This window comes from Oncorhynchus mykiss, chromosome 10 (assembly GCF_057628025.1).
Source record: "Oncorhynchus mykiss isolate SJ-2025 chromosome 10, ASM5762802v1, whole genome shotgun sequence".
Lineage (NCBI taxonomy): Eukaryota > Metazoa > Chordata > Actinopteri > Salmoniformes > Salmonidae > Oncorhynchus > Oncorhynchus mykiss.
In genome coordinates, this window is record NC_143031.1 from 905746 (window position 1) to 921324 (window position 15579).

Consider the following 15579-nt stretch of genomic DNA (forward strand, 5'->3'; position numbering starts at 1 on the left):
CCTCTTCCCATCCTCCAACTTTCTCCCTCATCTCTTCCCATCCCCCACCCCTCCCCCGTTCTCCCACTCTTCCTCCCCATCCCTCACCTTTCGTCCCTCCTCCTCCTCCCCCATCCTCCACCTTTCTCTCTCCACTCCTCCACATTTCTCCCACATTCCACCTGTCCCCCCTCTTCTCTTCCCATCCTCCACCCCCCCCCCCCCCCTCCCCTCTACTTGTCCTGTTCCCATCATCCAACTTTCTCCCCCAGTCCCCCCCCCTTCTCCTCTCCTTGCTGTTGTTACTGTTCAGGATACTGTATATCTTCTGTTCACATTTTTTTTCTTTTTTCTTTATAGTACTACTGTTATTCAATTTTACTTTATAGTTTAATGATTGTACTACTGTAATGAATTACTGCATTGTTGGGGAAGAGCTTGCAAGAAAGGCATTTCATTGTCCTTGTACACGGGACAATAACATTTGAATAGATAACAAGGAAATGAGAACTATGGTTGCCACTGATTAAAGTGTGTGTACTCCCTAAATAAAGGTACTCTGAACTCAGTCTGTTTTTACTTAGAGGTTTTTATTCTCCAATTAAAGTCTCGTACACTCGCTCTCTGACACATACACACACACACCTTAATTACACATGTCAACATCACTTTCAAACATTTGATGGTCAGGACATGTCTCTTTCACACTCACATGACTTATGTTCTTAAAGGGTCAGAAATCTTTTAAAACACCCATCCCATCCAGAGGAATGAGTGGAGATGTGTGGGGTAGAGGGGGAACAGGGCAGACTTCAGAGCTGAGGGTCAGGGATCAGAGGTCAGGCGTGGCTGCGTTTGCGAGGCTGCTTTGGTCGTCGTGGTTTCAGGATGACGTATCGTGTGTATGTGGTGTGATGCTCAGAGAGGAAGGGAATGAAGAACGCTCTGAACAGAGGAGAAGACCTGAGAGAAAGGGAGAGGACAGAGGAGGAGAGAGAGGACAGAGGAGGAGAGAGAGGACAGAGGAGGGAGAGGACAGAGGAGGGAGAGGACAGAGGAGAGAGGACAGAGAGGACAGAGGAGGAGAGAGAGGACAGAGGAGGAGGGAGAGGAGAGAGGGAGAGAGGAGAGAGGACAGAGAGGAGAGAGAGGAGGGAGGAGAGAGGACAGAGGAGGAGGGAGAGAGGAGACAGAGGAGAGAGGACAGAGGAGGAGAGAGAGGAGGGAGGAGAGAGGAGAGAGGACAGAGGAGGACAGAGGAGAGAGAGGCGAGAGGAAGTAAATATCACATTACCATTATATTTACTGCTGTCACACATAACCTCTCATTGTATGTGTCTAAATTAAAGAACAAACCAGTAAAAAGTTGACACCTACTCATTCAAGGGTATTTCTTTATTTTCACTATATTCTACATTGTAAAATAATAGTGTAGACATCAAAACTATGAAATAACACATGTCAAATATCATGTAGTAACCAAAAAAGTGTAAAAAATATATATTTAAAATTTGAGATTCTCCAAAGTAGCCTCTCTCAACCAGTTTCATGAAGTAGTCACCTGGAATGCATTTCAATTTACAGGTGTGCCTTGTTAAAAGTTAATTTGTGGAATTATTTCCTTCTTCATGCATTTGAGCCAATCAGTTGTGATGTGACAAGGAAGCGGTGGTATACAGAAGATAGCCCTATTTGGTAAAAGACCAAGTCCATATTATGGCAAGAACAGCTCAAATAAGCAAAGAGAAAAGGAGTTGATCGTGGACTACAGGAAAAGGTGGGCCGAACAGGCCCCCATTAACATCAACAGGGCTGTAGTGGAGCAGGTTCAAAGTTCCTTGGTGTCCACATCACCAACGAACTATCATGGTCCAAACACACCAAGACAGATGTGAAGTGGGCACAACACCACCTTTTCCCCTTTAGGAGACTGAAAACACTTGGCATGGGTCCCCAGATCCTCAAAGTTCTTCAGCTGCACCAGAGAGCATCACTGCCTGGTATAGCAACTGCTCGGCATCTGACCGTAAGGCGCTACAGAGGGTAGTGTGTACGGCCCAGTTGATGGCAGGGGCCAAGCTTCCTGCCATCCATACTAGGTGGTGTCAGAGGAAAGCCCATAAAATTGTCAAAGACTCCAGTCACCCAAGTCAAATTGTTTTCTCGGTACCGGCGCGCCAAGTCTTGGACCAAAAGGCTCCTTAACAGCGTCTAACCCCAAGCCATAAGACTGCTGAACAATGAATGAAATGGCCACCTGGACAATTTACATTGACACCCCCTCCATTTGTTTTGTACACTGCTGATACTTGCTGTTTATTACCTATGCATAGTCACTTCACCCCCACCTACATGTACAAATTACCTCTTTCCTGTACCACCGCACATTGACTCGGTACCGGTACCCCCTGTACATAGCCTTGTTATTGTATTATTTTTTACTTTCGTTTATTTGGTAAATATTTTCTTAACTCTTTCTTGAACTGCACTGTTGGTTAAGGGTTTGCAAGTAAGCATTTCACAGTAAAGTCTACACTTGTTATATTTGGCGCACGTGACAAATAAAGTTTGATTTGATGAAGGTCAATCTGGCAATCCGGAAAATTTTAAGAACTTTGAAAGTTCCTTCAAGTGCAGTCGCAAATACCATGAAGCGCTATGATGAAATTGGCTCTCATAAGGACCGCCACAGGAAAGGAAGAACCAGAGTTACCTCTGCTGCAGAGGATAAGTTCATTAGAGTTACCAGCATCAGAAATTGACACTGTCTGTGATTTATTTAGAATTCAAGCACACTTAACCAGCATGGCTACCACAGAATTCTGCAGTGATACGCCAATCACCTGACCTCAACCCAATTGAGATGGTTTGGGATGAGTTGGAACGCAGAGTGAAAGAAAAGCAGCCAACAAGTGCTCAGCATATGTGGGAAATCCTTCAACTGTTGGAAAAGCATTCCAGGTGAGGCTGGTTGAGAGAATACCAAGAGTTTGCAAAGCTGTCATCAAGGCAAAAGGGTCACGACTTTTAATAAAATCAAATATAAAATATATTTAGATCTGTTTAACACTTTTTTGGTTATTCCATAAGTGTTATTTCATAGTTTGATGTCTTCACTATTATTCTACAACATTGTTACATTACAGCCTAGTCATTTTAATAATGTTTACATACTGTGTTACTCATCTCATATGTATATACTGTATTCTATTCTACTGTGTTTACTAACTAGTCACTTTAATAATGTTTACATACTGTGTTACTCATCTCATATGTATATACTGTATTCTATTCTACTGTATTTTAGTCTATGACGCTCTGACATTGCTCATCCAAATATTTATATTAATTGCATTCCTTTACTTTAGATATGTACTGTTGCGATATTTTTGGATGTTACTGTACTGTTGGAGCTAGAAACATTTTGCTACCCCTGCAATAACATCTGCTAAGTGACCAATATATTTCGATTTGATTATTCTAAAAAGGATTAGATCGTTTTTTCCCTCATCAATCTACACACAATACCCAACAAGGACAAATATTTTTTTTTTTACATATTTTTGCAAATGTATTACAAATAAAAACTGAAATATAACATTTACATAAGTATTCAGACCCTTTACTCAGTACTTTGTTGAAGCACCTTTGGAAGCATTACGACCAAGTCTTTTGGGGTATGACGCTACAAGCTTTGCACTCTTGTATTTGTGGAGTTTCTCCCATTCTTCTCTGCAGATCCTCTCAAGCTCTGCCAGGCTGGAAGGGGAACTTCGATGCACAGCTATTTTTTAGATCTCTCTAGAGATGTTCGATTGGGTTCAAGTCCGGGCTCTGGCTGGGCCACTCAAGGACATTCAGAGACTTGTCACGAAGCTACTCCTGCGTTGTCTTGGCTGTGTGCTTAGGGTCGTTGTCCTGTTGGAAGGTGAACCTTCGCCCCAGTCTGAGGTCGCGGTCTGGAGCAGGTTTTCATCAAGGATCTCTCTGTACATTGCTCCGTTCATCTTTCCCTTGATCCTGACTAGTCTCCCAGATCCTGCCGCTGAAAAACATCCCCACAGCATGATGCTGCTACCACCATGCTTCACCTTAGGGTTGGTGCCAGGTTTCCTCCAGACGCTTGGCATTCAGGCAAATGAGTTCAATCTTGGTTTCATCAGACCAGAGCATCTGGTTTCTCTTGGTCTGAGAGTATTTTTGGTGCCTTTTGGAAAACTCCAAGCTGTCATTTGCCTTTTTACTGAGCAGTGACTTCCATCTAGCCAGTCTACCATAAAGGCCTGATTGGTGGATTCTGCAGAGATGGTTGTCCTTCTGGAATGTTTTTACATCTCCACAGAGGAACTCTGGAGCGCTGTCAGAGTGACCATCGGGTTCTTGGTCACCTCCCTGACCAAGGCCCTTCTCCCCAGATTGCTCAGTTTGGCCAGGCGACCAGCTCTAGGAAGAGTCTTGGTGGTTCCAAACATCTTCCAAATAAGAATGATGGAGGCCACTGTGTTTTTGGGGACCTTCAATGCTGCTGAAATGTTTTGGTACACTTCCCCACAGAAAGACCCAGCCACGTTTCATCTTCAATGCCCTTGCTGATGGAAGGAGGTTTTCACTCAAAATCTCACGATACATGGCCCCATTCATTCTTTCCTTTACACAGATCAGTCGTCGTGGTCCCTTTGCAGAAAAACAGCCCCAAAGCATGATGTTTCCACCCCCATGCTTCCCAGTAGGTATGGTGTTCTTTGGATGCAACTCAGGATTCTTTGTCCTCCAAACACGACGAGTTGAGTTTTTACCAAAAATTTATATTTTGGTTTAATCTGACCATATTACATTCTCCCAATCTTCTTCTGGATCATCCAAAAGTTCTCTAGCTAACTTCAGACGTGCCTGGACATGTACTGGCTTAAGCAGGGGGACACGTCTGGCACTGCAGGATTTGAGTCCCTGGCGGCGTAGTGTGTTACTGATGGTAGGCTTTGTTACTTTGGTCCCAGTGTGGTTCTGTGATTTTTGCTCACCGTTCTTGTGATCATTTTGACCCCACGGGATGAGCCCCAGATCGAGGGAGATTATCAGTGGTCTTGTGCGTCTTCCATTTCCTAATAATTGCTCCCACAGTTGATTTCTTCAAACCAAGCTGCTTACCTATTGCAGATTCAGTCTTCCCAGCCTGGTGCAAGTCTAATTTTGTTTCTGGTGTCCTTGACAGCTCTTTGGTGTTGGCCATAGTGGAGTTTGGAGTGTGACTTTTTGAGGTTGTGGACTTTTATACTGATAACAAGTTCAAACAGGTGCCATTAATACAGGTAACGAGTGGAGGACAGAGGAGCCTCTTAAAGAAGAAGTTACAGGTCTGTGAGAGCCAGAAATCTTGCTTGTTTTTAGGTGACCAAATACTTATTTTCCACCATAATTTGCAAATAAATTCATTAAAAATCATTCAATGTGATTTTCTGGATTTTTTTCTCAGTTTGTCTGTCATAGTTGAAGTATACCAATGATGAAAATTACAGGCCTCTCTCATCTTTTTAAGTAGGAGAACCTGCACAATTGGTGGCTGACTAAATACCTTATACAGTGGGGCAAAAAAGTTTTTATTTTGAGAACATTTGCAAAAACCTGTTTTCGCTTTGTCATTATGGGGTATATTGTGTAGATTGATAAGGGGAAAAAAATATTTTCCTAATTTTAGAATAAGGTTGTAACATAAAATGTGGAAAAGGGAAGGGTTCTGAATACTTTCCAAATGCACTGTGTGTATAAATATATATATATCATCTATATATCTATTGTCTGTTTGTACCTGGCAGCGTTTAGGAAGGGTTTCGATGCGATGACGCTCCAGTCTGTGTTGTCAGCGTAGCGCGGCTCTCTGGGTGCTGAGGTCTCTAGGTCCAGATCCACAAGGTAATGGCACTGACGCACGTCCACCTGAAACAACAACAACACAACCAGAAGCTCTGTTGGAATCACTTTTACAGATAACTTTGACACATTCTGGAAACTGCTTTACAGGAATGATGGAGTCCATCCAAATCATTTTGGCTACTGGACTCTGTCCACGCTTTTCAAGGCTGTGTTGAGAGATTGATTTATCAATGATTCAAGCCCAGCTTAGATAATCCCTACCATTGTGTCGCTGAGTTGTCATAATGCTTCATTAAATGTACATTATACCAGGGGTGTTGGCAGACACAATGTAAGTAACCTAATGTGTGCCCCTCTTAACAGCCCTGAATGCCTCTACTGATCCTACAGCTGTTGTATGCAGTAATCATGTGCCTATGAACCAGAGTTATACTGTTAGCAATGAGGTTGTGTGTCCTAGTAGGAAGACCACTGTGTGCAGCTCCCCCAGCACTATCAGCTCAAACATAAATAACATTGTCATACCTACTTCTGACAAGCCTCCAAGTAAAGCAGTGAAAACTATAAAGCAACCTAGAAGTGCTAAAAATAGCCCATATTAACATATGTAGCCTAAGATACAAGGGTCATGAAGTCAATAACTTGCTAGTAACAAATGACACTCATATTCTGTCATTTGCATCTTTCTTTTGGTGTTTTTCAGTCAGTAGAAAGGCCTTTTAGTGTCCTAACTTTTCATGTCTGTAAGCTGTTAGTGTCTTAACGATCGTTCCACAGGTGCACGTTCATAAAAAAATGTTGGTTCATTGAACAAGGGAAACCGTGTTTAAACACTTTACAATGAAGATCTGTGAAGTTATTTGGATTTTTATGAATATCTTTGAAAGACAGGGTCCTGAAAAAGAGACGTTTCTTTTTTTTGCTGAGTTTATATGGAAAAGAAGAAACTGCACTGGGCCGGCAGTGGAAGTTTCCGGGAGAGAGATGGACTTTGGATTATTAATGGGACAAGGACGTGAGGCTGAAAGCTGGAGATATACATCTTACAAACTAGGCGTGCATGTGGACTTCCATCTACAATTACAAGATGACAGACTGAGAATTGGATTGATTAAGTGAAGTTTAGGAAACGCAAAAAGCGTGTGGGTGCTGTGACCATTCTTCCCCAAGTTCCTGACTGAGATAAATGGCAAAGGTATGTAGAAAATTAGCATTAACCATCGGTGTAGTAATGACTGCGATGGGGAAATGATTTATGGGTTAAATTAGTGGGTTATAGTTGTTTTAGGTTGCTTTTTGTGATTTATTTTGATGATTGTTTTGTAATGGAGATGTCCTGCTTAAAGCATTTCCTGCTGTTTTATTTAACATTGCTGGAAAGTTATTATTATTATTTTTAAATTGTCTTGATATAAGTTTGAAGACAATTAGAAAATTAGCCTTGAAGTATATGACATTTGTTTAAGGGGAATTAATTTGGTATTGGAATGAATAAGAGTACTGTTTTAACTCAGTGGACTCCTTTAGACCTTCCTAAATGTTTTAAAATCTACAAGACTGTAGACTGTAGTTTTACAAACGTATAACTAAGCTACTGACTGAAGGAGTTATGACTGATTTCCAACAATACCATTTTCTGTCCGCCTGCTTGTGAAGTGGTAGCAGTATTGTACCCGCTAACCTTTGCTTCACAGCACTACCGGTAAAGATTTTAGAATTCTATGTTTTAAAAGTTAATGCTTTGAGCCTTGTGTAGAGAAGGCCTGTGTACAAAATGTGAAAAGGCGTTGTTGATGTAACTGATTCCTGGTTTTCAAGTGAGTTGACACAGGTAGGCTAATTGAGAACAAGTAATCATTTACAACTGTAACCTGGTCAAGATAAAGCAAAGCAGTGTGACACAAACACAGAGTTACACATGGGACAAACGTACAGTCAATAACAGAAACATCTATATACAGTGTGTGCAAATGTAGTAAGAGTAGGGAGGTAGGCAATAAATAGGCAATAGAGGCAAAATAATTACAATTTAGCAATTAAACACTGGAGTGATAGATGTGCAGAAGATTAATGTGTAAGTAGAGATACTGGGGTGCAAAGGAGAAGAAAATAAATAACAATATGGGGATGAGGTAGTTGGATGGGCTATATACAGATGATATTGTTTAGGACCTTGAGCGTGATTGAGGTGCACCCATGACCAGCTTGGAAACCAGATTGTTTATCGGAGAAGATACGGTGGGATTCAAAATGGTCGGTGATCTGTTTGTTGACTTGGCTTTCGAATAACTTAGAAAGGCAGGGTAGGATAGATATAGGTCTGTAACAGTTTGGGTTTAGCATGTCTCCCCCTTTGAAGAGGGGGATGACCGCGGCAGCTTTCCAATATTTAGGGATCTCAGACAATAAGAAAGAGTGGTTGAACAGGCTAGTAATAGGGGTTGCAACAACTGCGGCAGATAATTTGAGAGGGTCCTGATTGTCTAGCCCAGCTGATTTGTAGGGGTCCAGATTTTACAGCTCTTTCAGAACATCAGCTATCTGGATTTGGCTGAAGGAGAAATATGGGAGGCTTGGGCAAGTTGCTGTGGGGGGTGCAGAGGTGTTGACCGGGGTAGGGGAAGCCAAGTGGAAAGCATGGCCACCCGTAGAAAAATGCTTATTGAAATGATCGATTATCGTAGATTTACTTTTTGGAGTTCGTATTACAGGATGAAAATTTCTGTTTGAAAAAGCTAGCCTTTATTTTCCTAACTGCCTGTGTATATTAGTTCCTAACTACCCTGAAAAGTTGCATATCTCGGGGGCTATTCGATGCTAATGCAGTACACAGCAGTATGCATTTGTTCTGGTCAAGGGCAGTCAGGTCTGGAATGAACCAAGGGCTATATCTGTTCTTAGTTCTACATTTTTTGAATGGGGCATGCTTATTTAACTTCTTACGGATTAGTGGGACGCTTAGCGCTCCGGTGAAATTGCAGAGCGCCAAATTCAAATTAAATTACTATAAATATTAAACTTTTATGAAATCACAAGTGTAATAAATCAAAATAAAGCTTAACTTGTTGTTAATCCAGCCGCCATGTCAGATTTCAAAAAGGCTTTACGGCAAAAGCAAACCATGCAATTATCCGAGGACAGCGCCCAGCCCACAAATGCATAACAAATTATTTTCAACCAGGGAGTTGCGACATGAAAGTCAGAAGTAGAACAGAAATTGAAGCATTAGAGATGTCAGGCTGATGTTAGGCGATTAGACCTGGCTCGCAGTCGGCATTCCAATTCATCCCAAAGGTGTTCGATGGGGTTGAGGTCAGGGCTCTGTGCAGGCCAGTCAAGTCCTTCAACACCGATCTCACCGAGCTTAGTACATGGGGGCATTGTCATGCTGAAACAGGAAAGAGCCTTTCCCTAAACTGTTGCCACAATGTTGGAAGCACAGAATTGTCTCTCATGCCATTGTATGCAGTAGCATTAAGATTTCCCTTCACTGGAACCAACGGGCCCGAACCATGAAAAACAGCACCAGACCATTATTCCTCCTCCACCAAACTTTAAAGCTGGCACTTTGCATTGGGGCAGGTAGCGTTTCCCTGGCATCCGCCAAACCCATATTCGTCCGTCGGACTGCCAGATGACGCGTGATTCACTGCTCTGATGCGGCTATGGAACCCTGACATGTTCACTGGACGTGCTACCTGTCCCAGACCTGCTGTTTTCAACTCTCTAGAGACAGCAGAAGCGGTAGAGATATTCTCAATGATCGGCTATGAAAAGCCAACTGACATTTACCCCTGAGGTGCTGACTTGCTGCACCCTCGACAACTACTGTGATTATTATTATTTGACCATGCTGGTCATTTATGAACATTTTGAACATCTTGGCCATGTTCTGTTATATTGGCCGTGTTCTGTTATAATCTCCACCCGGCACAGCCAGAAGAGGACTGGCCACCCCTCATATCCTGGTTCCTCTATAGGTTTTTTCCTAGGTTTTGGCCTTTCTAGGGAGTTTTTCCTAGCCACGTGCTTCTACACCTGCATTGCTTGCTGTTTGGGGTTTTAGGCTGGGTTTCTGTCCAGCACTGAGATATCAGCTGATGTAAGAAGGGCTATATAAATTATTTTGATTTGATCACTCCAGAGAACGCGCTTCCACTGCATCAGAGTCCAATGTCGGCGAGATTTACACCACTCCAACCAATGCCTGGCATTGCCCATGATCGTAGGCTTGTGAGCGGCTGCTCGGCAATAGAAACCCATTTCATGAAGCTCCCAATGAACAGTTCTTGTGCTGACGTTGCTTCCAGAGGTAGTTTGGAACTTGGTTGTGAATGTTGCACCGAGGACAGATGATTTTTACGTGGCTGAGTCGTTGTTGCTCCTAGACGTTTCCGCTCCACAAGAACAGCACTGACTGGGGAAGCTCTAGCAGAGCATATATTTGACGAACTGACTTGTTAGAAAGGTGGCATCCTATGAGGGTGCCATGTTGAATGTCCATGAGCTCTTTAGTAATGCCATTCTCCTGTCAATGTTTGTCTATGGAGATTGCATGGCTGTGTCCTGGATTTTATACACCTGTCAGCAATGGCTAAGTTGAAATAGCCGAATCCACTAATTTGAAGTGGTGTCCACAAACTTTTGTATATATAGTGTATCTGCGCCCTCTGTTCTGTCTCCCTCTCCGGTGGCTTCTACCTCGGGTTCAGATCCTCGGAGCTCCCCCCTCATCCAACCGTAAGTCTGTTTAAGAATCCTGCCCATTCCTCATACTACAGCTGGCTCGAATCCATCGGGTCCCACCTTCGGTCCTCGAGGGGTTTGCGAAACCACTCGAGATGAAAGCGAGGCAAACCAAGTTCTGAAGACGGTACTTTGCTTCTGTCCAGCCCATGATTTATAACCTAACTCATGACACACAACCTAGGCTACAACGGTTAGACAGCCCATTCCTCATCATGTGTTGACCACACAGACACACCTGTTCCATGCTGAAGCTCCACCACAAAGGAATACTGGAAAAGATTTGCCTCTACTTCAGTTTAGCCACTTTGCCTCTGCCCAGGCTTTCAACAAAACATTTTTTATACCATCGTATATCACAATGTTTTATTGAGTACATAACCACGATATTACAAAGGTTGACATCTCCCAACCATACTTTGTACGTGACAAATAAAAGTTGACTTGATTTAAGTACATTTAAAACTCGATGGCTTTACTCAATACAAATAGTATTTTACTGAGTCATTTTCTATTAAGGTATCTTACCTCTTAAGTATGACAATTGGGTACTTTTTACACCTCTGCCAACACAGCCGCCACACAACACAGCCGCCACACAACACAGCCGCCACACAACACAGCCGCCACACAACACAGCCGCCACACAACAGAGGCCAGAGACTCACGTATCTTGTTGGCTCCTCCAGGTTCTGGTCGTTCATGTGGGCGGGGATAGTTTGAGTAGCCAATGGGCCGTCAGCGTACGGCTGGGGCAGCTGCCCTCTGAACTCTGATTGGATGAACTGCAGCTGCCAGCTGAAGAGAGGGCGGAGTCACACACTGGCATTCTAACACAATGCAATCAAGAACACTCAGAAACCTAAAGCCTTGTGGGAAGCTGCTATAGACCACACAGAGACACTCAGAAACCTAAAACCTTGTGGGAAGCTGCTATAGACCACACAGAGACACTCAGAAACCTAAAGCCTTGTGGGAATCTGCTATAGACCACACAGAGACACTCAGAAATCTAAAGCCTTGTGTGAAGCTGCTATAGACCACACAGAGACACTCAGAAACCTAAAGCCTTGTGGGAAGCTGCTACAGACCACACAGAGACACTCAGAAATCTAAAGCCTTGTGGGATGCTGCTATAGACCACAGAGACACTCAGAAACCTAAAGCCCATTATTGTGGGAAACTGCTATAGACCACACAGAGACACTCAGAAACCTAAAGCCTTGTGGGAAGCTGCTACAGACCACACAGAAACCTAAAGCCTTGTGGGAAGCTGCTATAGACCACACAGAGACACTCAGAAACCTAAAGCCCATTATTGTGGGAAGCCGCTATAGACCACACAGAGACACTCAGGAACCTAACGCCTTATGGGAAGCTGCCATAGTGCTAACAGTCAGTATCTAGATAATATGTGTGAAATGCTTGACAATGTATGTGGTATCAACAAAAGAGGTATACAAAGAGACACTCTGAGAGAGCGAGAAAGACTGACTTGTTGGGCAGCAGAAAGCTGGAGGGGAACCGGTACCACTCTTTCCCAACACAGACACTGACGGGCCGGCCCTTTGGGACCGTGTGGAGAGACGGGTCCCGGGAGATACGGTGGAACTCTGGGTACAGATCCAGTGGCGCGTGGTAGCCTGGAAGGATAAACACACACATCTTCAAGGGTTTTTCATTTATTTTGACTATTTTCTACATTGTAGAATAATAGTGAAGACATACACTTTGAAATAACACATATGGAATCATGTAGTAACCAAAAAAGTGACAAACAAATCAAAATATACTTTATATTTGAGATTCTTCAAATAGCCACCCTTGATGACAGCTTTGTAGTTTGGCCAGCTCTAGGAAGAGTCTTGGTGGTCCCTAACTTCCATTTTAAGAATGATCGAAGCCACTTTGTTCTTGGGGAACTTCAATGCTGCAGAAATGTTTTGGTACCCTTCCCCAGATCTGTGTGTCATCACAATCCTCTCGGAGCTCTACGAACAATGCCTTCAACTCATGGCTTTATTTTTGCTGACATGCACTGTCAACTGTGGGACCTTATATAGACAGATGTGAGCCTTTCCAAATCATGTCCAATCTATGAAATTTACCACAGGTGGACTACAATCAAGTTTATTTAACCAGGTAAGTTGACTGAGAACACATTCTCATTTACAGCAACGACCTGGGGAATAGTTACAGGGGAGAGGAGGGGGATGAATGAGTCAATTGGAAGCTGGGGATGACTAGGTGGCCATGATGGTATGAAGTCCAGATTGGGAATTTAGCCAGAACAGTGGAGTTAACAACCATACTCTTATGATAAGTGCCATGGGATCTTTAGTGACCACAGAGTCAGGACACCCATTTAACGTCCCATCCGAAAGACGGCACCCTACATAGGGCAATGTCCCCAATCACTGCCCTGGGGCATAGGGATATTTTTTTAGACCAGAGGAAAAGATGCCTCCTACTGGCCCTCCCAAATTGTAGAAACATTTCAAGGATGATCAATGGAAACAGGATGCACCTGAGCTGAATTTCGAGTCTCATACCAAAGGGTCTGAATACTTACGTAAATAAGGATTTTATTATTTTTATAAATTTGAAAGAAAAAAAAAATATATTTTTTTACTTTGTCGTCTTCATGGGGAATTTTGTGTAGATTAATGACAAAAAACTAACAATTTAATCAATTTTAGAATAAGGCTGTAAAGTAACAACATTTGGAAAAAGGGAAGGGGTCTGAAGACTTTCCGAATTCACTGTTCATAGTTTTCTCCCAGGCAATTAAAAAACATTCAGATGTGTTTTATGCATTGACAAGGACTCAGAACATCCAGTTTGGTTGTTTCTGTAGTTAAGTATTCAGAGTAAAAAAAACAGATCAAAAACCAAGAAAATAAAACTGAGAAAACAGAATTTGGCAAAAAGTATTAACATAATTTAGTGTATCCAATTGGCAATTACAGTCTTGCCCTATCGCTGCAACTCCTCTACGGACTCGGGAGAGCCATGCATCCTCTGAAACACGACCCTGCTCGCCCATCGCTGCAATGCTTCTTGATACACTGCTCGCTTAACCCTTGTGGCCAGCCGGACCATTGTGTCGGAGGAAATACCGTCCAACTGGCGACCGGAGTCAGCTTGCTGGCACCCGGCCCGCCACAAGGAGTCGCTAGAGCGAGATGGAACAAGGAAATCCCTCCCCTAACCCGGGACAACACAGGGCCAATTGTGCGCCGCCTCATGGGTCTCTCGGTCACGGCCGGTTGTGACACAGCCTGGGATCAAATCAGGGGCTGTAGTGACGCCTCAAGCACTGCGATGCAGTGAAGAAAAAATGAAGACCCCTGCCCTAGTCACTGTGTGGAGACCCCTGACCCCTGCCCTAGTCACTGTGTGGAGACCCCTGAACCCTGCCCTAGACACTGTGTGGAGACCCCTGACCTAGTCACTATGTGGAGACCCCTGACCTAGTCACTATGTGGAGACCCCTGCCCCCTGCCCTAGTCACTGTGTGGAGACCCTTGTCCTAGTCACTGTGTGGAGACCCCTGCCCTAGTCACTGTGTGGAGAACCCTGCCCTAGTCACTGTGTGGAGAACCCTGCCCTAGTCACTGTGTGGAGAACCCTGCCCTAGTCACTGTGTGGAGACCCCTGCCCTACGCACTGTGTGGAGACCCCTGCCCTAGGCACTGTGGAGACCCCTGCCCTAGTCACTGTGTGGAGAACCCTGCCCTAGTCACTGTGTGGACCCCTGACCTAGTCACTGTGTGGAGAACCCTGCCCTAGTCACTGTGTGGAGAACCCTGCCCTAGTCACTGTGTGGAGACCCCTGCCCTAGGCACTGTGTGGAGACTCCTGACCCCTGCCCTAGGCACTGTGTGGAGACCCCTGCACTAGTCACTGTGTGGAGACCCCTGACCCCTGCACTAGTCACTGTGTGGAGACTCCTGACCCCTGCCCTAGGCACTGTGTGGAGACCCCTGACCCCTGCCCTAGGCACTGTGTGGAGACCCCTGCCCTAGTCAATGTGTTGTCCACTGTGTCACGGTTGGCGTTTCTAGACTAAGATTCCATCACAACCTCATACTTTAATTTTCAAAACATTATTTTGTGTGCGCATGCGTGTATGTCTGTGGTGTGTGTATGTATGTATGCCTGCATGTATGTCTATGCAAGTATGTATGTCTATGTACAGTTAAAGTCAGCAGTTTACATAAACTCGTTTTAATGACTTCAACCTACGTGTTTCAACCACTCCACAAATTTCTTGTTAACAAACTATAGTTTTGGTTTTGTTTAGACAGATTATTTCACTTATAATTCACTGTATCACAATTCCAGTGGGTCAGAAGTTCACATACACTAAGTTGACTGTGCCTTTAAACAGCTTGGAAAATTCCAGAAAATGATGTCATGGCTTTAGAAGCTTCTAATAGGCTAATTGACATCATTTGAGTCAATTGGAGGTGTACCTGTGGATATATTTCAAGGCCTACCTTCAAAACTCAGTGCCTCTTTGCTTGGCATCATGGGAAAATCAAAAGAAATCAGCCAAGAGTTTTTTTTGTAGACCTCCTTTTGTAGACAAGTCTGGTTCATCCTTGGGAGCAATTTCCAAACGCCTAAAGGTACCACATTCATCTGTACAAACAATAGTATGGAAGTATAAACACCATGGGACCACGCAGCCGTCATACCGGCTTGGGGCGGCGGCAGGGTAGCCTAGTGGTTAGAGCGTTGGACTAGTAACCCGAAAGGTTGCAAGTTCAAATCCCAGAGCTGACAAGGTACAAATCTGTCATTCTGCACCTGAACAGGCAGTCAAGCCACTGTTCCTAGGCCGTCATTGAAATTAAGAACTTGTTCTTAACTGACTTGCCTAGTTAAATAAAGGTAAAATAAAATAAATACCACTCATGAAGGAGATGCATTCGGTGTCCTAGAGATTTGGTGCGAAAAGTGCAAATCAATACCAGA

The 15579-nt window shown here is 43.8% G+C and overlaps 1 protein-coding gene across 1 annotated transcript in view; it reads right to left on the bottom strand.

Annotated features, from left to right (window-relative positions):
• Nucleotides 1-552: 552 nt before the first annotated feature.
• Nucleotides 553-15579, bottom strand: part of alg9 (ALG9 alpha-1,2-mannosyltransferase) — a 47189-nt gene continuing 32162 nt past the window's right edge. Inside the window, exons 12-15 of the mRNA XM_021617332.3 lie at nt 12092-12239; nt 11265-11394; nt 5786-5913; nt 553-942 (exon numbers count right to left, since the gene is read on the bottom strand). Coding sequence (XP_021473007.2) covers nt 819-942; nt 5786-5913; nt 11265-11394; nt 12092-12239 — 530 coding nt within the window. The 3' untranslated portion in view covers nt 553-818. The remainder of the gene's footprint in view (nt 943-5785; nt 5914-11264; nt 11395-12091; nt 12240-15579) is intronic.